Raw genomic sequence first — 25,318 nt, 5'->3', positions numbered from 1 at the left:
GGTGGTAGAGAAGGAGGTACAACTACGAGATATATCACAGATATAAACATGTATTTGGTGGTAAAGACGTAGTATCCCTTATAAAAATAGGAAGACTAAGATGGGCAGGACATCTGGCAAGATCACAGCAAACAACCCTCCTAGAAGAATCCTTATGTCACAACCTGTGGGAAGTAGAAGTAGGGGTAGGCCAAAACTCAGATGGAGGGATGGTGTAGATAAGGATGGTAGAAAAATAGCCGCAGCAAACTGGCAACAGTTGGCAATGGATAGAACTGACTGGCGTAATAGACTTGGGAAGGTCGAGGCTCTTTTATAGAGCTGTAGCACCAATGATGATGATGATGACATAGTTAGATATAATGGCGAGACTTTGTATTCGGATTTTCCATGGAGTTTTCTTCAGAACACACATGAAAGGCACACAGCGGCTTTTTATCTGTTCATTGTAGCTCTTGTTCGAATTTTTTCATAAAAAAAGTTAGCAATTACTGGAATTAAACTTCCGTTAGGATGGTGGAGTCTGACAGACCCAAAGATTTATATAATTCCTATAATCGTCCATTTTATGTTTTATTACTTTGTACCCAATAGACTAAATTACTCAATTTTTGTAAATCGGTAAAGTTGATTATTTTTTTTTATTAGTCTTTTGTATTAATTTATGTATATATATATATATAGTGTACTTAGATGCCCTAAAATTGTACAGAACTGTTCTGTTAGGTGGATTGTTTCTTACATTTATGGAGCGATTTTCGCAATTTTAAATTTCACCAAAAAATTGTGAAGAAAAAAAAAGTGGAACAGTAGGCGATACTGTAGACTAGCGCGGAGCTTCACACTATGTTTTCTGTATTTTTAAATTTAAATATTATAATTAATATTAAATAAAGTAATTTTGTTACTTACTTATGTTTTATCTTTTAAACAAAATGATAAAAAATTGAAAACTCATCTCTACAGTACGGTTTGTACTTTATACAAGGCGTTCGCAGTCTGAAATTTGCTGTCTATACCTGCAGCATAGTATTATTGCATAATTATTAAAAAAATTAAGATTATTTTTAATAAGTAGATGATCCCCGTTTAACATACGGATCGCACTATGAAAGAACGTCATTAAAGGAAACGGAAGAGCCAGTAGCGGCGCTGTCATATGTCTAATGGTTAAGTCAAATCAGAGGAAAATGGCGTCGTAATTGTGGATGCTAGTTATAATTCAAGAAAACCATGATTATCACGTATAAACAGAATTCCTAGTTTATATAACACCATATATGCTACAATAAAACATGGACGCTGTAAAGTCGTTCAACCAGGAGGTAAATATTGTTAGATTTATTCATATCAGTTTGTTACTATAGACGCGTTCTTTTTGGGTGGAAAAGGTATATGCCGACAGCATAATTCGTACTAGTGTTTATAAAACGTATTAGTACTACGTAGCTAATGGTGCCTTCATTCCTTTAACTTTATTTCCCAGTAATTTCTGTTTGTACAACTATCTTAAATCATATTTTTTGTATAACCTTATCCACTCATCATCAAGTTGAGGGGAATTCAGTAACAAACCGATCGAACAATTTGAACCACTGTTTAGGAATTCCACAATATTAATCTTTGTTTTTTTTTTGTTTCAGCTCTCGTCTTTGTACGAGGTTAAGCCTCCTATTTCCAAGGCAAAGATGACTGCCTTAACCAGAGGGGCAATTAAAGCTATCAAGTTTTATAAACATGTAGTGCAAAGTGTAGAAAAGTTTATATTAAAGTGTAAACCCGAATATAAAGTGCCTGGACTGTATGTAATAGACTCTATAGTGAGACAATCTAGACACCAATTTGGATCTGACAAGGATGTGTTTGCTCCAAGATTTTCCAAGAATATGCAGCAGACTTTTGTCAACTTGTTTAAGTGTCCAGCGGAGGATAAAGTGAGAGTTTTTTTTAATACTGCAATGCTTTTATGTGCATAAGAAATTAGGGATTTTGATAATATAGTTATAGTCGACACGTAATTTCGTGAGAAAATTTATAGGAACCAGAGGAGTAAAATACTACTAAAATGGCAACACTGTTAGAGTTACCACTACTTTATTGAACAGTAGCGTAGATATCTAATTTTTAATTAAATAAAAGTTTTTATTTTTATTTAAGAAAAAGTTTCATTTTCTATAAAGTTTAAATAAAAAATATTGGTGTTGTTAACTTCTGTGATATATCTAGGAAGTGATAACACTAATCGACTCGGCTAAATAGAACTTATTGTAAAATAACAATATCTATAAAAAATTGTTAATAAAAGTAATTATCACATACAATTAAATAAATTTTTTATGTACAAGTATTTTAGTATACAAACGTTTTAATAACACAACTGCTCATAAGTTTTAAAACTTATGATCACATTTTATCCCTGATAACTTAGTTATTGTAATAAAAAAAATAAAGAATTAATTTTTTAAATTATATACAGCGTATTCTATTAACAACTTTGGTTTGACACCGTGTGAGAGAGTATCTCAATAATTTAAAAATGGGTAATAGGTCTAAAACTTTTATGAACATCTTTTTTATATATCTAGCAGGTATTTTATAATAACCTAACCTGTACTTTGATTATTTTAAATTAAATTATGTTGTATGTTTTTGTTCTATCATGAAGTATATTTGTACTCTATTTTCAAAGATATATAAGCAAAACGAGAATTTGTACAATTACAATAAAAATAAAGGTTTCAACTAACACCTAGTTGAAAATAAGAACTTAATAATCTACTCATAATCACTGTTATCACTAGTATCAGTTGTATCTTCTATATTTATAGTTCATTTGGTTAATGCTGGTAAATATTTAACATAGTCATTTTCCACTGCGATTACATGTTTGATTACACTTTTCCAGTTGGTTGCTGTGATCTTTGTGACTTCTCTTCTAATTAACTGGAGAGAAGTAGACAAAAATTTAGGAGCCACGTTTCTTCTTCTTCTATTACCTTTAAGTTGTGTCCATATTAATAATACTGGGCATACCAAGCACGGTATGCCCATTACTGCGAGTACAGTTATCAGCAACATATTCCTTCTGGTACTGTCTACTGTCAACAACCTCCAACAATTCCTTTTTACTATATGATGCCTCAAAGTACAAATCTTTCTCAAACAAATTCTTGAATTTGTACTTTGTTTCAAGTAATATTTGGAATTTTCTCATTAATCTTGAATAATATGATACGTTGTCCATGATAATCACACTATATTTAGGTAATCTCGGAAGAAGAGGTTCCTTTAATATTTTTTTGTAGGTATTAATAATACATCATCGATCCATCTATTTTCTCCACCGCAGTGTAAAATTATAATTCTCTGTCCTGTCATGTAGGTAAGATGTTTCTCCTATAGTCTTGTAGCAGATTGCTTTGGACACTCTGATAAACATGTTTCTACAATTGCTTCTGATTTAGACAATTTAGAACACAATTCTTCATAAACATGTTTCAGCATATGTTTGGATGGTATCATCAGAGAGGTATTGAAAATGTCGCTTACATTTTACTACACGGCTTTGTAAAGATATTCCAATTGATTAGAGGGTTCCGCTGGCTCTTCAGCTGCAGAAGTTAGTTTTATAAAAACTAACTTCTGTTTTTTTCTTCAAAAAAAACATTAAACGTTTACATCTATGGTTCCTGAGTTGAACTTTTTTTATACTTCATTTCCATCATATTGATAGCTGAAAGCATTATAATTGACGCTCGCACTTCTTGTGCGATATATTTGTATATATATATATATATATATATATATATATATATATATATATATATATATATATATATATATATATATATATATATATATATATATATATATAGATTTTTCAAACCATGATTCACAAATTGAACCCTCCATATCCTCATGATAATCTAGATTCACGTCTTTATTTTTTTTACAGATATTAATAATAAATCGTCGATGTCGATTTCGATGTCGATTTTCTACACCGCAGTGTAAAATTATAATTCTGTCCTTTATTGGGCGGTAATGAATTAGAACACTTTTTGTTATTATTCGTCCAACTTTTTTCACGGTGTCATGAATACCATACCAGGTTTCATCCACATAAACAATATTTCGTTTAAAAATAAAGTTTAAAATAATATAAAATATTATACCTGCCTACCCAATTGTAAACCACTGGACGGTCGAAACGAAATTTATTGGGATAAACTACTTTATGGTTTCGGTTGCTCAGGCAAAAATTGTTATTTTACGCAAAGAATGCATCGATGATAACTTTATCTGAGCGACTGTACATATTTTACCAGGCTCATCTAAATGTAAATATCGATGAGAATATTAAAACTTTGTATTATTATACATCTCAGTCATTGATAATTTTGCAGTTAATAACTACTCCTGGTAGAGTACTTTTATTTTATTTTTTATTATCTGCTTTTATTACAGATAAATATATTTTTACACAGTCTCACCGAAATACGAGGCGACTATACTGGGGTTACTGTAACCTATAGCACAACTGAAAACTCTTATACATGCCATAAAGCTATAAAAAATAACACTTTTACAGCTTTCTGTCAGTTTTATAAACAGTTTTTTTCTGGAAATGTAAGAGAAACCTCTTTATGATGTAACTTGAAATGAAATTAATTTGTTTTCAAATATCAGGAGTAACTTAATATTACTGTGTTTATGAAAGAATGGCTGTTAACATCTTAAATGTCATAAAGTAATTGAAAGGTTAGAAGATGCCTTTGTTTATTTTAATTATGTTGCTACTTGATAGTTGATAAATAAATCAAGAAATGTTTGAAAATAAGGTGGTGTATTTGGATATGCTAAATCTTTGGAGAAACATGTCTTAAGATGTTGATTCAGAACACTAAAACATGAGATTCACTTCTAAATTTTATTCTATCTATATACTTTTTTTATTCCTCATGAAGGTGCTTGAAGTAGCTTGAAACAACTTCATGTCCATTATGTCTTTATAACAAACTCATTTATATCTTCTAGTCCTGTTTCCTTCAGTAATTTTAGGTGTGGCTTCAGGTTGAAAACATTTTTTCTATTTTATATATAATGTTAAACCTTATCTCATAAAACTTTGACATTATCCATGTAGAGGTTATTTAAAAAAATATATTTTCAGTGAATGATCTCACAGAAGGAATTGGTTTCAAACATACTCTTGCCACTCCTTTTGATAACTTATATATGATTTCATAACCCTCTGTACCACTATGACTGTTCCTAAGTGCTATTTTTCTAGAGTAGCTTCTACTTTTTGTTTTTATTGCTATATTTGCGTCTTTTGGTAAAGTTTATAATATACAACAAGAATGTAGAATTCATTTCTGTGTACCACTTGGTTATAGAAAATCTTTGTTGTTGTGTATTAAGATTACACCAATTACATAACTGTTTTTGATTTGATGGTTGTTTTTATTACTGTATATTTTTGAAAATATGATGTTATCTAATAAAAAGTACAGGGAAGATTTATATTTTTCTGTTTTGTTCATATATTACTTTATTGTATTGATATTGTAATCTTCATCATTATATTGATATGTGGGCTGTGGATTCTTGTATTGAGAATGTCAAATGTGTTTTTCTGTTTCTTTTAATATAAAACTGCCTGTTGTAGTTTACAGTGACTATTTTCTAGTCTGTGATTATTTCTAGACTAAGAAACATAGTTATCAATATTTTGTGCTAACACATCTTTATGATTCTTTATATAAGCAATTTTGCTGGTTCATTGAAGGTTGTGGCTTCTATGGAAGATCACTCCATCTCTTGCATGGTCTGTCAATAGTTCTTCTAGTATATGTTGATTTATCCCTTGCTCTTTTAACAATTCTTATGTCCTCCATTCTACTGATGTGCTTGTGATTATTCCATTCTTATCTTTATAATTAGGTGAAAGATTAAAGCAATCTGCAGTTATAGTCTTAATTATTAATTAATCACCAGAATATTGTCCTGTTACAAAAGTTTTAGTAATAATTGCATAGTTGCCTATATCTTAGTTATTTACCTACTTATTTTCATTCTGCCAAAGGATGTCCAATAGGCTATTTAAGTATATTCAATTCATTTTCTGGCAAATTGTTTCACATTATCCAATCCATGTAGTACACAATCTCTGATTTGTCATGTAGATATATGATATTAATGTGTCATACCTCATTTTTAACATAGCTACTTTAATATACATGATAATGGAGACAATAGTGGGACATAATGCCAAAAATGGGCCAAGATAACTTAAAGATTTTGGTTTTTACATAGAAAATAAGGGAAACTTAGTTTGATATTTACCAAGAACCTCTTGTAAAGGTTCTGGAAAAGTATCAAATAAAAAAAATTGATTGGTTGATATATTTTTACAATAACGAATATTCTGAGCTGACTGAAAGTTATTGTAATATTTCATGTCACAGAAACTAACTTAAATTATACCATTAAGCCAAAATTAACTCAGTATAAAAAGTTTTGCAAAAATTACTGTTGCAGATTGAACCATACAAGATAATTGATTCTATGAATTCAAATGTTAACAGGATTTCTGTAATTTCTTTCTTTGTTTTGACTTATTTTTCGGTCTGTGATCTGTATTTGCTTTGTGTATATGTCTTTGCATATGTCTGTACAATTTTAAAAACAAAGATAACTATGACAATGAGTAATAAACTCACTAGGAGTTAATAGTCATTGGACTAAAACTCTTGCTTACATATGTTTGTTCAACAAAAATGATTAATGTTACTTGTTATGTAACAGATCGTATTTTAAAAAAAATAAAAAAAATTATAACTGGCATTACATCTAGAAATTTATTTAAATGAATTATTGGAGCATTTTTTTTTAAATTGCAATTTAAAATTAAAATTTCAAGCCCACAATCTGACTGATAGTGACCTATGGATGTGAAACATAGGTATTGACTCAAAAATGTGTAATTCACATGGACATCTATGAAAGAAAAGTACTTAGACAAATACTAGGCCCTAAAAAACGGGTTAAGGGACAATTATGAAAATAATATATATATAATATAAAGAACCACCTTTATCCCAATATGTCCATCTTCAGTATTTTCAATGGACAGACCATGTATTTAGGGTGGAAGAAAACAGACTTCAAAAAAACTGTTGAATGAAAGAATACAGAGGAAGTGACCTATTGAAGACTGAGAAAGCAATGGGAGGATGATGTGGACATGCAGCATGTAAACTAGCAATGGTTATAACCAACCTTCATAAGTGAAGTTGGAGCTTAATATTAATCAGAGAATAATAATTGTTTTACTAAAATCATAAGAAACAGATTAATGACATTCATTAAAGTGTTTAATATTATATTTTTTGTTTTTCCAGAGTAAAATCATCAGGGTTTTAAACCTGTGGCAAAAAAATAGTGTATTTCCACCAGAGGTGATCCAGCCTCTTTTTGATTTAGCAGATCCAAATAATCCCATACACAAAGAAATAGAAAATGCCATGCAGCAATCTACCAATGGTCTAAACAGTACTACATCGTCAATCATCAAAGGTTGGTATAAAAATGATTTTAAAATTGATTTTCATTGATGCAGCTTGCCAAAATAATAACAAAAAAAAAACAATGAATGATTTGGCTTGCTGCGAAAAGCTGACACTTGTCTAAATAAGTTGTTCATATTAGGTTCGCCTGCACTTCAGAAGACACCCACCAAAGGATCTCAACAAGGAAACGAGCTTCATGGAACAACTAGCTTGGTATTAGCTTTTTTCAAACATACAAAATTTTTAGCTTGTGCAAATTTGAATAATTAAGAGAATATGGCTGGCCTTTTATCAGACTAATTTTTTATATATATACCTTGTGTAGCTTTCAAAAACTGTTATAAAGTTGTTTATATTTCAATATTGAATTTGCAATTTCAGTTTACATTCAAACTGTTTAAATTATTCTTAGTTGTAAAACTGTTCTGGATTAATTCTATTCTCGATTACTTTAAATGTAATTTTTTTATCATACAAACAAAGCTTCGTATTTGTAAGTTTTTTTTATTTCTAGTTTTGTATTAATTTAAATTTGTGTAACTTATTTTATAGCTGTAATGATTTATATTGGTAGTTTTAAAGGTTTTCTAATCATGTTTGATGCAACTAATTATTTTTAAAAAGCTAATATTGCTTAATATTGAGAAACACTACCAATATAAATTAAATAAAAAAAAATTTGTAAATATAGATTTAAGACTTTGATACATTATCTCTGTAGTGATATAACAATATTCGATTTGATGATTAAACCTAATTTTTGATTAATATTCCAAAATCTGTCACTAATATAATATATTTTTTCTGTTTTATCATACTAACCAACACATCCAAAGATTTGGCAATGTTTTTAATAAAATATTTAACAAAATTACATGTTTTTGTCAAAAAATTTGTCTGTTAACTACTGTCAGTCTATATCACTACAGAGTTTAACTAGATACAGTATACTCCCTCTATAACGAACATGGTTATTATGAGGTTTCGCTTATAACGAAGTACATTAGATGTCCCGTGAAATTTCTATTGAACTATAACCCTCTATAGCGAGGCAAATTTGGTTATAACGAGAGAAAATAAGATCGAGAAACATATTTTTTTACATTTTTTACCTAGCCGTGGTTATAAATAAATACCCTTTTTAACTGCCCCGCAATAAACTTAACTGCCGCCTGTAATAAACTTCTTTACAATAAATACAACTGTTTCAAGTCTTTAGAAAATATGATAGATAGAATACTGGACAATTTAAAGCAGTCAAAAATGACAGACTTCTTCCAATTGCAAAAGCAACAGTTTATGTTATCTTTGAAAATATGCTTTATACAGATTTACAGAATACAGATTTTTTGTTTTAACATATATCATTGACAATAAAAGTAAACAACTGTTTTTTGTTTTAAAGTATTTCATTGACAATAAAAGTAAACAACTTTTTTTCAAAAACGCCATTCAAACAATATTTATTTGCATCTTATATTACTCCGAATGGCTTTACTATTTAGAGGAAGTTAATGTTTTAAAAAACTACATATTCATATGTATGCACAGTATTATTGTTGTCTGATATTACAAGATCGGCTTATAAAGAGGTAATTAGTCTGCCATTTCAGTTCTTGTTATAGAGGGAGTCTACTGTATAATTCTTTCTCAAATAAAATTGGTGATAAAAAGGAGAACTGCAATGCAGATGCTTTTTCAGCTCATGATTTCAAATTATTAAAGAAATTTTATATAGATATTATATAAAAGAGTTTGAGTAAGCTTCAAATGCCAAAAAGATACATTTTAACAACTTCACTATCCCAGTGGTAACATATATCTGGAGTCTACCACTCCAGACAACATTTTAATATTAAAATAACATCGATCCTTAATGTGATTCAAGGACTTATTAGGTACACATTACATTCTTTGAATCATATGATTCATTAGACAGTGAAGTTGTTAAACAAGTTTTTTTGTATTAAAAACTCTATCAGCACTTTCATTATGATACATCTTAATGGACATATTTGACATGTGTTTATGAGCCAATGCCAAAAAGGGTGTCTTTACGTCAAATTTTTAAGACTCCTGTACTTTCATAAAAGCTTAAATAGTATAGCAAGAACTGAAATCTTTTTATGTATCTATTGTTTTTTCTTTCTTAATTTCAACATTTTTTTATGAAAGTGAAATTTTTAAAGATGTAACTATTTGAATGTCTTCTTTTCACTTTTTACTCTATCAAAAATACTGTGACATATTTTTGGCAATTAATTAAAAATTGTTTATGGCTTTAGCAATACTGTACTAAATATTGTTACAAAATTCAGTCACATTTAAGTAGAAAGATAAGTTAAACAAAAATATGCAACATCTATGATGATGTGTTAAATACTATTATTTTTTGTAGAGATCAAATTCTAGTAAAAAATCTATATTGTTAGTGTGAGTTTATTATTAGACTGCACCTTGCATTTTATTGTTTGTATTGCAGTGTGTTTTATATATTAAGCTCATGCATTTATCCAGTTTATGATAACTGTTATGTTATCAAATGTGAACATTTTTCTGATATCTGAAACAAATATTGAAAAAAAATTTGTACTTGAAAAAGGAGATAATAAAATATTGCCTAAACTCCACTGGAAACATATCTTTCAAATTCAGTATAATACAGCAAAGGCAAAATATTTAGGAAAAAATCATGCTTTTGAATAAACAAATACTGTTAATTACGGTAGTTATATTCATTTATTTTTAAATTAAAATACATTGCCCATAACATATATGCGTGTTTTTTATATCAAATTCAAGCTAATTTTTTTTTCTTAATATGATAATATAAGGTTGTGTGAGAAAATGGTCACAAATCAAGGTTTCCAGCTGTTAAAAATGCAAGGTATCAAAGATAAAGTAAAAGACAACTAGCACGCAATGATACTGGTTTAAAGTGTTAGTTGTGTGAGTTTTTAAAGTTTGTGTCAATAGATAGTATAATAATGTAGATATTATCACTTGTCAAATCAGTAGCATTGTGAGCTAGCTGTCTTTTAATTTATCTTTAATACCTCGCTTTTTAACAGCTGGCTACATTAATTTGTGACCATTTTAGAAAAAAATTAGCTTAATTTGATATAAAAGACACATTTATCATGAGCAGCATATTTTATTTAAAAGATAAATGAACGAAATAAATTTTTTGTTACAAAATTAATTACTACTGATTGGATTAAAAATATTTGCGGCCACTTTTTGACTGACAACCTATTATCAATGTATTCTCCTAATTTTAAATGTATGTAAAAATGTGAGTGAGATTAACTACATTATGAATGTAGTGATCCCTCAGTGGGATCCTGTACTATTAATTTTATAATTGAGGAAATTTGGTATTTTACAAGAATCAAATCTATATTATAATTTACAACGAAAGCATTATGTTAAAAATCTAAAATAAATTATCATAAAAAGATGTTCAAGGTGTCCTAAAAAATTTGAAATATGTTTCATGTAAGATTACAAAAACAGTAAACACATTAAAATTTGTTAGTTTTTGCTTGGGTGTAAATATCTGTATATTTAGGACACCTTCTAGTTCTAGATAGTATGTAAAACTCATGATTGTATCCAAAAATTATCAAATTTATAGTGTTCTTAATTGTTTAATGTCTAAATTGGAATATTTGAAAAAGATTGTATGAAGTATTATTAAATTGTAATGAGATCTCAGATACTACCAATTTTGAAATTTCTAATAGTGTATCTTATATATTTGTAGCCAATTATCTAAAACAATTACATTAGATCTTATAACATGCATAACATTTACTACCACACAGTTGTTTAAAAAGAATGCCCAACTTGGTTGTTTCTTCTTTTGTATTTGTACCATTCTGGGAGTCTTCATCCAAATTTCTCCTGCTCATCGCCTCTTTGATACCTTCTTTTCATCTTTTTGCTGGAGGACCTCCTCTCCTTCTTTGGACCCAATTATAAATTTGGTTCAGCAATTTTTCGTGTTTGATTCCCCTCATGTAGTCTTACCAGGACAGTTGGTTCGTTTCTTTCCTGTCTACTAACGTCGTTTCTATATCCATTCTATTCCGTATTTCTGACTTGATCTCATTATGAGTATCTATAATCCCTGTTTCAATTGTATTAATTTTTCTTTTATTCTCTTCTGATATTGTTCACACTTCTACTCTGTACATTACAGTGCTTTTTTCCGATGATCTGAACAACTTTTTTTTCATTTGATTTGACAAGCTTTTATTCCATAGTAGGAAATGTAACTGTTTCGTTATGTCTTTACCTCTTCCTATTTTGTTTAGCATATCTGCACTATCCTTTACATCTTCATTTAACAAAAATCCTAAGTATCAGCAACATGGTGTTCTTCTAATGCCCTTTGCATCAGTTTTTATATACTTTGCATCATCTTTTCCTATTGTGAGATACTCAGTTTTCTTAGCATTAATTTCCAGACCCCAATTTGAGTATTTTTCAAGAAATTTCCTCTCATGTAGAAAATTTTCCTAATCTTTGTCAATGCCAATCTGGCCATCCATAAAAAATAGTGTAGATTTGCCTGATTCCAATTCGAATTCCTTTAGGATTGCATTTCATTGTCCATTGTTTCATTGATATATATTTCGAAAAGAGTTTGTGACATGCAGTAACTTAAATATTTTATTATTTGTCCACTTATAATTGTAAAGAATCTTCATTGTAGTTAGTTCACTTATAGTCTCTTTCCACCTTCACATTGGGCACTTCTCTAAACAAAATGTTTAGTTTACTACTTCCCACATTACATCAGGTAAAAAAGTTCCCATGATGACATCTATCTCTGTCATTTCATAAATGGTTGTCAGAATCAATTACCTGACTTATCGACTTTTTCTCTCCAGTTTCTTTTGGTATATGTAAGATGCATTGACTTTGGTTTATTGGTTTTGTCTTGATGCTTGCTATTTGTCTATCCCAGAGCATTACTGTTTAAGTTTCAAGTATTTACATGTCCATGGACTCACAATTTCTTCATACCAGTACAAAATTACTGTTTTTCACAACACTCCCTCAATTCTATTCTGATTTTGTGCCATTTTTCATTTGTCTTAAATTATTGTGATAAATATTCCCCAAATCATTCTTAACAATGTTTTTTTTTTAATACAACGACTATTTGTTTTTTTATTGCTAAAACTTCTTCCTTCCTTCTCTTCGTTAATACTTTTGGTAATCTACCTCTTTTCACATTTTTCAACAGTACAATTGTTGTACTATTATTTTCTTGACATTTTCTCACAATGTAATTTATGTCTAGTTTTGGAAAGATATTTTTGTTGGAACATATGATCACACAACAACAAACAAAAGTTTTTCTCACTAGTGCATTTATGTGTGTGTGTGTGTGTGTGTGTGTGTTTGGTGAGTTGGCTTGGAAACTAGTCCTTTAGCCACAGAATTGTAATGTAAGATATTAGTTTTTAAATAATGTAACCAACTTTAAATAAAAAGTTACATATTAGTTCGTATACTTCTCTACTATCTAAGGAGAGTAAATGGGTGATGTTTATGGGAGTCTGAATTTTAAGTTCTGATAGTTTTGAATACAGCTGATCTGTTTCATACCTATGTTTATCGCACTTAAAAAGAATATGGTTGATGTCACATTGTGATATATTATCGCATGAGCATACCCCAGAAGGGATAATATTTAACTTAGCCAAGTGAGCTGGGAATGCACCGTGATTAGTTTTCAGTCGAGTAATTGTGTGCTAATATAATAAATGCACTAGTGCATTTATTTCTTGACAATATTCCAATTTTAGTTTCTGATGATCCTTTATTCCTGATTTTTTCTTGTGTTTATACATATGCCATAATCATAGAAGTACAGTCTTATTAGCAGTAGTCTTATTAGTATTTCAATTAGTTGTTGGTTTAATTGGTATCATCCCTTTATTAATTTCAGCAGCAGAAACTAAATATTCCTCCCATTATCGCTCCGGACAAAAAATAATTTAAGAGTGTAGGCGCAAAATTTCGGGCCAATGCTTTTTAAATGCATTCATTTTTTTTCGAATCCTGAGAAAACTAATAAGTATATTTGAAAAATTTAAACGCAGAATGAAAGATTACATTATTACCGAGGGTCGAAAGTCCCTGAAAACTTCTATAATGTTTATTTTAGTAAGTTCCAGGTGTGAAAAAAAAAGAGAAAATTAAGTATGATTTTTAATTTCAAATATCTCATTCAAAAGAAACTTTTTGTTTATTCTAAGGGACTTTCGGCCCTCGGTAATAATGTAGTCTTTCATTCTGCGTTTAAATTTTTCAAAAATATTTATTAGTTTTCTCAGGATTCGCAAAAAAAATGAATGCATTTAAAAAGCATTGGCCCGAAATTTTGCGCTTACGCTCTTAATAACATAACGCTGTTAGGCTTGGTTTTTCTACAATGTACCAACATAACTAGCTCAAATTTTCTATAAAATGCTGAAAACTGTTAATTGTTCTATATTATATGTAAGACACTTTGTAATTAAAACATTGTAATACAGATTCCAATTAAATTGTATGTCGTAGTATTTTGGTAGTAAGAAAATTGTTAGATTATAGATTTCAATTTATTCAAAAATATTTTATTTGCAACAATGAGTCTTTGGACATGTTTCATCATTCAATTTATATGAAGTTAACTCAAATGTATGTTTAAAAAACTAAAATTATTTAGAAGTTAGAATATTAATTAGAGCTTAAACCTAAAAATATATAACTTCAAAGCACCAAAATAAATTTAAATAATACAAAAATTAGTTATAAACAAAATCGCTGTCATGTTGACATTGTCAAAACTCGAAATTCCCAGTATCAATTACTCTCACTCATCATAGTGTTGTCTTCTTTGATAATCTTTTGGATCGATCGCCAATCCTTCCAATTTTATGATTTTGGTTCTATGAGTAGAAAACTGATATAAAAATAATTTCAGAATAATGTCATACATGTGCAAAGAACCAGCAAACAAACCTTATTTAAAATTGAAATCAAATACTTGTTTTGATTAAAACTAAGAGAAGAGTGATAAGAATTATGCAGACATAATGATTTAGATAAGCCCATTCCTAAGAGTTTCAAGTTTCAAATAAAATTTCAATAATCAAAAATAATTACTGACAGTGAAATACTACACCCAAGTGACCAGACAGAGAGATAATTTATGCCACTAATGACAGAATAACATCTGCAATAATAATATATAATGTTATAATGACATATGATATATGATATATATAATGATAGTGCTTAAATTAGCCGTTTTTTGGACCCTTGGGTGTTTCACTGGGTATAAAACTTTAAACTCTATGAAGTGCGCCTATAAATGTTTTTATACATCTCTTTAATTATAAAGGATTCTTATATTACAAGCAGTTAATGTTTGATTTCAATATTAAATAGAAATGCTATTATAACAAGTTCCGGTTAGATCCTTTGAAAAACTAAACAATTTATTTTGTCATAACTAATCTGTTATTTCACAAGAAAACTTTAAATGCATCGTGTCAAAAAAACAACATATTTTTTTTTTCTTAGTCATTATCACTTTGAATTTATTGCCGACTTTTCTTTCTAATCGTCTATTTTGTTATTCCTTTCGAAATAAGTTTGTTACATATCTATTTTACAGTCAATTATCGGAATAATACCGCACAGATAGGAAAAATAACAACTCTGTCATGTTTTTTAAACATGGACCATTATTGTCTTCTTGAATTCTGTTCTTCTTGAAAGATATGATTATCCTGGCAAGTCAAATTTTCGATATAATGGTATTTCAACTTGGAAGTTTCTAATTTGATGTATCTTGTGTCTATTTGTTGTTACAGTTATCATATTGTAGGTTTATCCTGCCATTCCTGCCTAGTGCTCTCTAAAGAAGTCGTTACAATTGTTGCAATTTCACATGATCTTTTCCAGGTCCCAATTCACTCCTTGATGTTATTTTTATCCCTAGTTTTTTTATTTTGTTATGTTTTTATGTAATAAGCCAATCTTTCCGTGTTTCTGTAAAGGTTTAAAGTCAAACAATTGCCAAAGTACGCTATCAGTATTAAAGCCTATTTTTTCTACCTTCCTAATATGTGTTTTACGAAACAGTCTATAAAATTTTGGCCCTTTTTCGTTATGATGTTCATTTTCGTTTCGTTTTAATAAAATCCGAATTTGTATGCTTTTTGCATTTTTTTTAAATCGAGAGTCTTTCTCTATTAAGTCTGGTAAAATTTTGTAATTTGTTGGCTTGATCAACTTTTTTAATATCCGTAGTTTTTTCATTGTCTTCGAAAACATGATTATATTATCTTCATATGATTATCTTGTCTTCATTATCATATTTCTTTCCGATTTCTGTTAATGCTCATTTTATTGTTAATTTGATACTCGTCACAATCAGGAAAACATGTTTCAAAGATTATGATCACTTGGTTTTTCTTACAATCAATCGTTCTTCTTTTCTCTTTTTCCGTTTTTTTATTTTAGCAGTTGGATGGTCCTTTTCATCTGAATATTTTTTCAATTGTTTCAATTCTTTCACTTTATCAATTCTGGTTCTACTTTTTCAATTCCCACTTCTTATATAAAGGGGTCTTTCACCTATAATTTGTATTCCGTTTATCAACCTTGAAATATCTGATTTCTTCATATATACTAGACTCCAGAGATTGTGTAAAATAATTTAAAATCCGCCTCCGCTAATGAACTTATTGTTTTTCTCTTTTTATGTGCAAAACAAGAATCTTTTGCATATATGTTCTATTGTCAAGTAGTTTTGATGGTACCTATATGCTCTTGTTCAATTAGTTCATTTGAAAATTCTGATAATTCATAAAATTACTAATTTGCAATGGGTAAGGGTAATTAAATGTTTTTATCTTTGAGTGGGCTAGAGTTTCATCAGGTAATATATCTTCGGACTCTACTTTTGTTTCATGTTCCCTAGTTATCTAAACCACTTGTAGTTCCACAGTGGTTGTTGTATAAAGTGGTACAACAGTTCCATAGTGGTTATTTTTCATCTAAATGTTTCAAAACTTTTTTTACTGGTAACTGAGGCGAAATAATCTCTAATCATACATTTCTGATTGTTTTTCTCTAGACTCATTTGATTTTTTTTTTAACAAATATACCACTACCCTATTTTCCCCACGCATGCCAATGTTTTATATTCATAAAACATGTGTTATCTTCAAATTTTGGTGGAAAGCTACTTGTTTTTTGAATATCGTTGAAATTTTTGAGAAGTTGGACAATTTCTGTGTCAGTCCTAATATTATTTGATTGATTTTCGCTTCATTTTTATTTTTTTTACCTTTGAACTATCGTAAATTCTGAATACATATATTTTATAAAAAAAAGCAGAAGTGATTTGTTTCTAGATCAATATTTTGTCTGTGTCTAAAAATTACCCATCTGTTTTTGGGACTTTGACCTGAATGGCTTAATAAAGAAGTCATCCAACCAACTGAGTGCACTTTGCGCTTCTGTTTTTTTGATCTAGGTTGAAGAATAATCGTAGTCTATAATTTGGTCCACTGAACTATTGTAAATGATTTATTGGTTTTATACTTCTCATTTGTATCACTATGGATTACATACATTCATTTTGTTTTATATACTAAAAATTCGATAGGAGACAATGTTGTTTACTATACTTATATAGTAAACTTTCAATTTGTGTGTTTATGTGAAGAATTTTCATTTCGTTGACCTAATCAAATACAAAGCTGGAAATCATTTCATTTTTTGCTTGTACTCTATTCACAGCCAAGAAAAATAGTGCTTAAAATTACACATGAACAGATCCTAAAAATTGCATACTACAGAGGAGGTACTCCTGCTCTCTTTAGTACTCATTTCTTCTTATTAGTTCAGGCGAGACACATTAATCTCTGGCATTTTGTCATAAGAGCTTTGTACCAAACTGTTTTTTCCCCATTAAACTCCCAATAAGTCCTGTAGCCTCAACAAAGGCCAATGGTTTTCTCATCAGTTTTTTAAGGATCTCTTCTGGTTCAATCCTCAGTCCACAAGTGAATTCCTGCCTCATAACACTTTTCAATGGCATAGGATGTCTATGACATTCCCTTGTATAGGTACTTTCTTATGTTAGGTTAGAGTCAAAATGAGTGTGTGCTTAAACATATTTCCACTAGACAAAGAGGTCTAGGTCTATTGTAGCTCATCTCTAGGTTAAGTTCTTTCAGCCCATTCTTTTGACAAAGTCTAACGAAGTCATAGGGCTGGTTGATAATGCTCAAATGCATCGATCCTTTTTCTATCCAACCCTGTCTCCACATTCTCATCAACAGCCTGCCAGAATCTGCAATTCGCACTTCCTGTTAGTTTGATTTTGGTTCATGTGTAAAACTATTTTGGTGATCACCATTTCGGTGACCACCATTTTAATTTCTCGTTTATTGACGTTCATCATATTGCCGGAGAGTTTATAAATATGCCCCTTTCAGTCAATTATTATAGAGTCGAAAAAATTACCATACATTTTGTGCTTTTTTTCTTGAAAGTGAGTATATTATAGATTGTTTTGTTTCTGGCAAATGTAGAGTAACGAAACTAAAGTTTTCACAAAAACAGAAAAAGTATTTTAATGTTATTGTCATTTGAAGCTGTTGTGCTATATCTGAATAATTTTTGTTAATGCTCTGTAGTATATAATATGTATTTAAGTAAAGTTGTATTCATAATTTGAAGGCCAGCCATTACATAATAGTATTTAGACAAGTGTCTGCATGCTTTTTAAAATGTTTGTATTATAAATTTTCTCGTAAAAAAGTCATTATGTTATTTGCTGCTAATAATTGTCATAAAGGTAATTAAAAAAAGTTAATGTTATTGAAAGATAGTTTGCAAAACCTACACAGAAAAGATTATTTCTATGCGTGTTTTTATTTAGAAAAATACTGATAGCACAGTAAATATTTATATATTTAGTCCAGTCGTCAGAGAGTTCACCCCTAAAAATCATACGAACAAGCTGAATTATAAAGACAATATTAATTTTGGGACCCTAAAAAAGATGCAAAAAAGTTTTACCCACTTTTACCCCCGGGCTCCTTCGCAGGAGGATGAAAACGCAAAAAATTGATTTACCAAGAATTTGTACACTGTAGAAAACAATGGTTCAAATAAAAAGTGTAGCTCAGATAATTTTAAACAACGTTTGAAGCGACCGTCAATTTTACATTTCAGTTACGCGCGCGAAATCAATGCTCAATAAAATTTGTATCAGCTCGACGGTAAAAATTCGATATCTTTTGATCCGAATGTCCTATCGACAAAAATCAAGATGCCTTTTAAAGGCAAAGAGCTTTCGTATGCAGTTTTTCTATTTTGCCGAGAATAAACTCAGTTTTTATAAAGGTGTTAAATAAATTAATGTGGCGCGATTTTTGCCATTTTTTACGATTCTCGGGAGATCAATAAAATTGGTCCTTTCATTGACCAGTTGTAGTAAAATTTCGATTTTTAGAGATTAATCTTTAAAACCTATGACATGAGACTTCAATTTTGAGTTGTGGTAACAAATATGAGGCATTTGACATATTTGTTACCACATGTTTTCATGAATAAAAAAACGCAGAATTTGATCATTTACATTACAAACAATCACGTCACGGGAAATGCGTTTAAGAAGACATTTTGGGTGTAGTTTATTGCAGAAGTTTTGTTCTTTTGAAAAACGCACTAGTGTAATTGAAAAACAAAGTTTTAAATGTTTTAGATCGTTTGTTGTATGAAAGTTTAAATCCAGCGTTTTTTTAGGTATATTTCAAATGTTTCACATTTGTTGTCAAAACTCCAACTAAAATTTCATGCTATAGGTTTTAAAGGTTAGGCTCTAGTAATCAAAAGTTCATAGTGGCCAGTCAATGAAAGGGATATATTGCATTGATCTCGTGAGAATAATAAAAAATGGCAAAAATCGCCCCACGTTTTTTTATTTAACACCTGTATAAAATCTGAGTTTATTTGCGGCAAAATACAAAAACTGCATACGAAAGCTGAACTCTTTACCTTTAAAACGCATCTTGATTTTTGTCGATAGATCACTTGAATCAAAAGATATCGAATTTTTACCGTCGAGCTGATATAAACTTAATTGAACATTGATTTCGCGCGCATAACTGACATTCAAAATCGACGGTCGCTTCAAGCGTTGTTTCTAAGAGAACGGTTCATTCTACACAAAATATGCTTATAATAATATTTGTCTAAAATTATCTCAGCTACATTTTTTATGTGAAACATTTTTTTCTATGGTGTACAGATTCTTGGTAAATCGATTTTTTTGCGTTTTTACCCCCCCTGCAAGGGATTTTTGGGAGGAGCTCGGTGGTAAAAGTTAATATGTTCGACAAAATTCAGCTTGTTCGTATGATTTTTATAGGTTCAGTGGCATTTTCGTCTCTGATGACTGGAGTAATCCAGTGTTTTATTTTTTTTTTATTCCAGTCATTTTTATTTTATTTTTATACTTGTATACACTGACATTTGAATATAAACGTTTTCATAACTTAATAAATTAAATATTGTAGTTGTAGTATATTGGCGATAAAAAAATTCAAAATAGATTTAAACTGTTGATATAAGATTTTTTTATTAATTTTAATTCCGGTATTTGAAGCCATCAGTTTGAATCCCATCGAAACTGGGGTGTTCTTTTTACTTTTGTAATAATATTCTAATGTTATCATCCATATCATCCTTTAATATTGTACAAGGTGTAGTCATTATTATAATGCATGTTGATATTCTTCTAGTGCATTTACTGCCCTTTTTACGATGTTCTCCAATCTTTTTCTTTTCTGTAACATAAGAGATCATTATGTAAAAATAGAAAATTATTAATAAAGCCGAATAACATGACAAACAGTAAAAAAAAATCAAAAGAGCTCGAAAAACAGCGCGGCAATATATCCAGCCACTTTTTTTATATCGGCATCAAGTTTTCTTTAATATCACTTAATTATCCATTTTGAAGGTTTTTGATCAGTAGGTTAATTAGAAACATTGTTCAATAATAACTGTACAATAATTTTGAATAAAATCCTTTGTATAAAAAGGTATATAAACCTTTTTATATACCTTTAGGTATATAAACCTAAAGGTATATATAAAAGGTTATATACCTTTTTATACAAAGGATTTTATTCAAAATTTTTAATATATGGTATACAGCCAAACACAGGAACTTAGTTTCCTTGTGGATTGTACAATAATTGTTTATTTTTTTGCAGAATTTGGGAGATCCGAGTGTTTTACAACAATTACAGCAACTGCAAAGGCTTATTTCGAAAAATGTGGAAAATTCAGTGCGATCTGAACCAGTTCATTTCGATAAGAAATTGCTCGATTTTGATTATGGCGATGACGACGATGATGTACATCCATCTCCTAGACCGCAACAACCCAGCGCTGACCCATTTTTACCAGTTACAAGGTAAATATTCTTCTTTATTCCTGTGTCATTTGGAAATCATAAACATTTTGATAGAGATGACATTTTCTCTATCATCACACATACACCACAAGGGGAGTCCTTTATACAATGTGTGAACATAATATGAAACTTCCTTGTTTTTTTCTTACAAAAATGGATTTATTGTTATTGTTATTAATTTCTGTTTTTTAATTCCAGTCTTTTAACGAATCCTGAGGTACTGAGACAACTACAGACACTGCAGCAAACAATGGCTAATGCTGTGCAACCGCAAGAAGTTGATATGGATAGGGCGAGAAAAATGCAAGAAATGAAACAGCAGGAAGAGGAGTTTGATAAACATCTTGCCCAAACTGTACCGGTAAGTTGATATTCTTTCATACATAGTGAAATTAGTAGTTCTCTCATTAGAGATAATTTGTAAAAATCAAATATTGTTTGTATTCAATTTTAAACTTGAATTTTCAGAATCTACCGTTCGCGGCCGAATGCGACTTCCGTAGCACCACAAATCATTTGATGCTACAGAACAATTACTTCCTTGAAGGTATGAACCCTCCAGCTCCTTCACAATACCACTCAGACTTTGAACAGCCCTCAAGTCAAGGAACGGTAGACAAATCGCACCAACCATCCAGTGCCGAGGTAGAGGTCATTACTCTGGATCACGATGATTCCCGTTCGCCTTCACCCGCTGAAGACAGGTACAGGAAGAGGCGAAGAAGCCGTTCTAGATCGAGGGACAGAGGTAGACGAGAGAGGAGACGATCGCGTTCTAGGTCTGGGTCAAGAAGGCATAGATCACGATCGAGAGACAAAGACAGAAAGAAGGAGAAGGAAAAGACTAAGGAGGACAAAGAAAAGGAGACCGAGAAGGAAAGAGAAAGAAAGAAGAGAGGGCTGCCTTCTATCAAGAAAGATCATCTCAGTGGTAAGTAGGAATTTATATTTATATATAGTGAATTTTATAATTCCCATATATAACATTTCTTTTTGAATAGTTTGCAGCACAACCCTCTGGGTGGGACATCTATCAAAACTGGTACACCAAGACGATTTATCCAACACATTTGGAGAATTCGGCGATGTAGTGAGTATTGATTTAATCCCGCCAAGAGGCTGTGCTTTCATTGTCATGTTAAGAAGACAAGATGCAGCTCGATGCTTAACCAAATTAAAAGGGCATAATTTGCACGGAAAATCCATTACGGTAAGAATGTTACTCTATTAATATTAAATAATCTATTCATTATGTTTGTCAATTTGGATCAAAGCTTTCAATATCCTCTTTACATGTTCTGCAATGTGATGTCATTGGTCCTTCGAGCCGGAACATATTTTAACATTAAGTATTACAACTATTTTTTATCAACTTTGCCAATAAGATAAAAAATTGGTGAAAAGATCTTTTACTAAGTGTAATTCTTTACTTTACATTTATAGAGGGACTCACTCTGTCGCATTTGATTTTATTTTTACATATTGTCTCGTTTTGTAATTATCTCTTCTTCTCACTTTTAAATCTCTTTATTTGTACTGTTTTATGTTTATTTATTCATTCTCCACTTGCACTTCTTTCTCTACGCGTTTGGATATTTGTTTCTAATGCCCTTTCGAAACTCATCCACTAATTTCTCAAATCTATATTATTTTGTATCTATTTCATATGTATTTTCATTCACCTTAAATCGCTAATAAATTTTATGTATCTATAGCTGGCTTGGGCTCCGGGCAAAGGTGTCAAAGGTAAAGACCTAAAAGACTACTGGGAGGGTGACTTGGGTGTTTCCTATGTACCATATACAAAACTTAAACAAGACATCGATATTGATTTATTGGAAGATGGAGGTATGATCGATGAGGACACGATGCCGCAATGGATGAAAGAGAAAGTAGACAAAGGAAAGAAGCCCGAACTGGACCTTACCGGATTTGTAGGGGGCAGCACTCCTACTATCGACACCAGCCAACCGCCACCCATACCGGGAGCAGGGATCTTGCAGCCGCCTCCGATGATGCCAACATTTAATCCCTTTCAGTTTAATAATAGATTGTTGGGCATGAACGTACCGCCCGGTATGATGCCTAACATGACTAATATGTCCACTATGACCAACATGCCCAACATTCCTATTGGAGTACCCCCTCCTAATATGACTGGAGCACCTATGATGGGTAATCAATTGTTGGGACTTGGATCTGCTTTCCAAGGTAATTTAAATATTTAAATCCAAAGTAAATTTAAAGATTTTTTTAAAGAATTTTTTTCTATATATATATATATATATATAATGTCTAAAATAAACTTTCTTTTATTTTTTTATAGGACCTCCAAGCATGATTCCACCGCAGATTCCCCCTGTGGAGAACAAACCACCAAGTATAGCTTCTGATGCCAATCTCCATTCCTTAGGGGAGACTTTAATGAGTTTGACGCAGTCCTTTGGCGTGGTTCCCCAACCGCCAGCACCGCATGAAGACACCATGGACGTCGAAATGGAGGATGCTGATTCCAAACCATTAGACAAACCAGCTATAAATGAACAGCACTCCAATAAACCAAACAATAGAGAGGATGATAGAAGAGATAGCAGAAGAGATGACAGAGATAGGCGGAATAGAAGTAGAGATAAGGGGGATAGAGATAAGTAAGTATGAGATCACTTTTAATCTGATTTTTAGTTCTTTTGATTGTAGATTTAACTTAAATATGTTTCTTATTTACAGTCGCGACCGAGACAGAGATAGAAGCCGTGATCGCCACAGTCGGGACAGAGACAGGGAGAGAGACCGCGACAGACGTTACAGAAATGACAGAGATTCTAGCAGAGGTAGGGATAGAGATAGACGAGACGATCGCCGAGACAGAGATAGAGATCGTGGTAACAGGTGGAGCGACAGGGATCGTAGAGATAAAGATTCCGAGAGAGATGATAGACGTGACAGGGAGAAAACCCTAAATGATCGATTACGAGAGATGGCTGGTATGGGAGGAGGAGGATATGACGATAGAGATAGAAGAGGAGACAGATTTAACCGAGATAGAGACCAAGGATTCAAATATATGCCTCCAAGAGCTAACAGTAGATCGGACGACGACTTTGGGAGAGATAGAGATGGTAGGCAAAGAGATCGGTTCGATAGAAATGAGAATTCTAGACCGAGAAACGATTCAAACGATAGAAATGAACACAAACGTAACAATGATAAGCCCGTACTTGAAGAAAGAGAGGTCACTAAAGTTGATGAAAAACAAATTCTCGAGGAGCAAGCGACAAAAGAAAAAGAAACAGGTCGCGGTCAAAATAATGAAGATAATTCACCTTCGGAGGATGAAATACCACCAGGTACAGAAGATGGCGGCGAAGGATCCGAAAGAACATCTGAAAGAATGGGTACGTTATTTTACTGTTAATTAATTATATACTTTTAACAAGTACAGTCAAAATCGTTTATAACGAACTTCAGGGGACTGATGGTTTTTGTACGTTGTAGCCAGTGTTCTCTGTAAGCGGTTCTATCGGTTATAATGAACAGGTTGCTATAAACGATATTACACTGGTAGGAACAGTTAGTTCGTTGTACCTAGGTTTATGACGCAAAAATGTGTTACTTTATCTATACTTATAATATGTTATAACATATTATACATAATATTATTTAACATATGTGTTTATTGTACTTACGTAAATCTAAATATGTACATACATATATGTATAATATGTATTGAAATAAGTATAAGTAGTCAATAAAGTATGCTCATAATATAAAGACTTCTCAAAATCTTTGTATTATAAAAATGTATGCATACATATATACTATTTACTTTTAAAAAGACAAAGAAAAATACATTCATTTATGTATTACAAAATATGTAAATACAACATTTTACCTGAATATTTAATGAAAAAAGTCTGTAATTTTTTTTTGTCGCCTTCCTTGAACTTCTGACAACATTTCGTCTGAAAAACATTTTTTCAATTGATGTGGAAACAATCGATAATGATTCTTTCACACTCTGGGAAGTTTCAGCAGTCTGAATAAATGCTCTTATAGTGGAACAAGCAGCATACGCTTCAGCAACAGTAGGGATTTTGCCGAAATTTTCCAATTCTTCATAAGCCTCATCAGGACTTTATTTATCACTAGTTTGGTAACTCAGTACGATGTCAATATCTGACAGTTCTTCGCTCGTACTTATTTCGTCATCCACTCGTACATAGTCATCTGCAGA

At 30.8% G+C, this 25,318-nt stretch overlaps 1 protein-coding gene across 2 annotated transcripts in view; it reads left to right on the top strand.

Moving 5' to 3' along the window:
- The first annotated feature begins 1,167 nt into the window (after window positions 1-1,167).
- The window catches only part of Isha (Insulator su(Hw) mRNA adaptor), a 38,602-nt gene continuing 14,451 nt past the window's right edge, over window positions 1,168-25,318 (top strand). For both annotated transcript variants that reach the window (XM_072530532.1, XM_072530531.1), the window contains exons 1-11: window positions 1,168-1,325; window positions 1,644-1,934; window positions 7,407-7,581; window positions 7,714-7,787; window positions 20,882-21,084; window positions 21,283-21,445; window positions 21,553-22,015; window positions 22,086-22,294; window positions 22,800-23,295; window positions 23,411-23,732; window positions 23,812-24,479. In XM_072530532.1, the coding sequence (XP_072386633.1) occupies window positions 1,296-1,325; window positions 1,644-1,934; window positions 7,407-7,581; window positions 7,714-7,787; window positions 20,882-21,084; window positions 21,283-21,445; window positions 21,553-22,015; window positions 22,086-22,294; window positions 22,800-23,295; window positions 23,411-23,732; window positions 23,812-24,479 (3,094 nt within the window). In that variant the 5' untranslated portion in view covers window positions 1,168-1,295. The remainder of the gene's footprint in view (window positions 1,326-1,643; window positions 1,935-7,406; window positions 7,582-7,713; window positions 7,788-20,881; window positions 21,085-21,282; window positions 21,446-21,552; window positions 22,016-22,085; window positions 22,295-22,799; window positions 23,296-23,410; window positions 23,733-23,811; window positions 24,480-25,318) is intronic.

The sequence above is a fragment of the Diabrotica undecimpunctata genome, chromosome 4 (genome assembly GCF_040954645.1).
Source record: "Diabrotica undecimpunctata isolate CICGRU chromosome 4, icDiaUnde3, whole genome shotgun sequence".
NCBI classification, from domain to species: domain Eukaryota; kingdom Metazoa; phylum Arthropoda; class Insecta; order Coleoptera; family Chrysomelidae; genus Diabrotica; species Diabrotica undecimpunctata.
The sequence above is the reverse complement of the archived record's forward strand: the minus strand, read 5'-3'. Positions and strand labels throughout refer to the sequence as shown.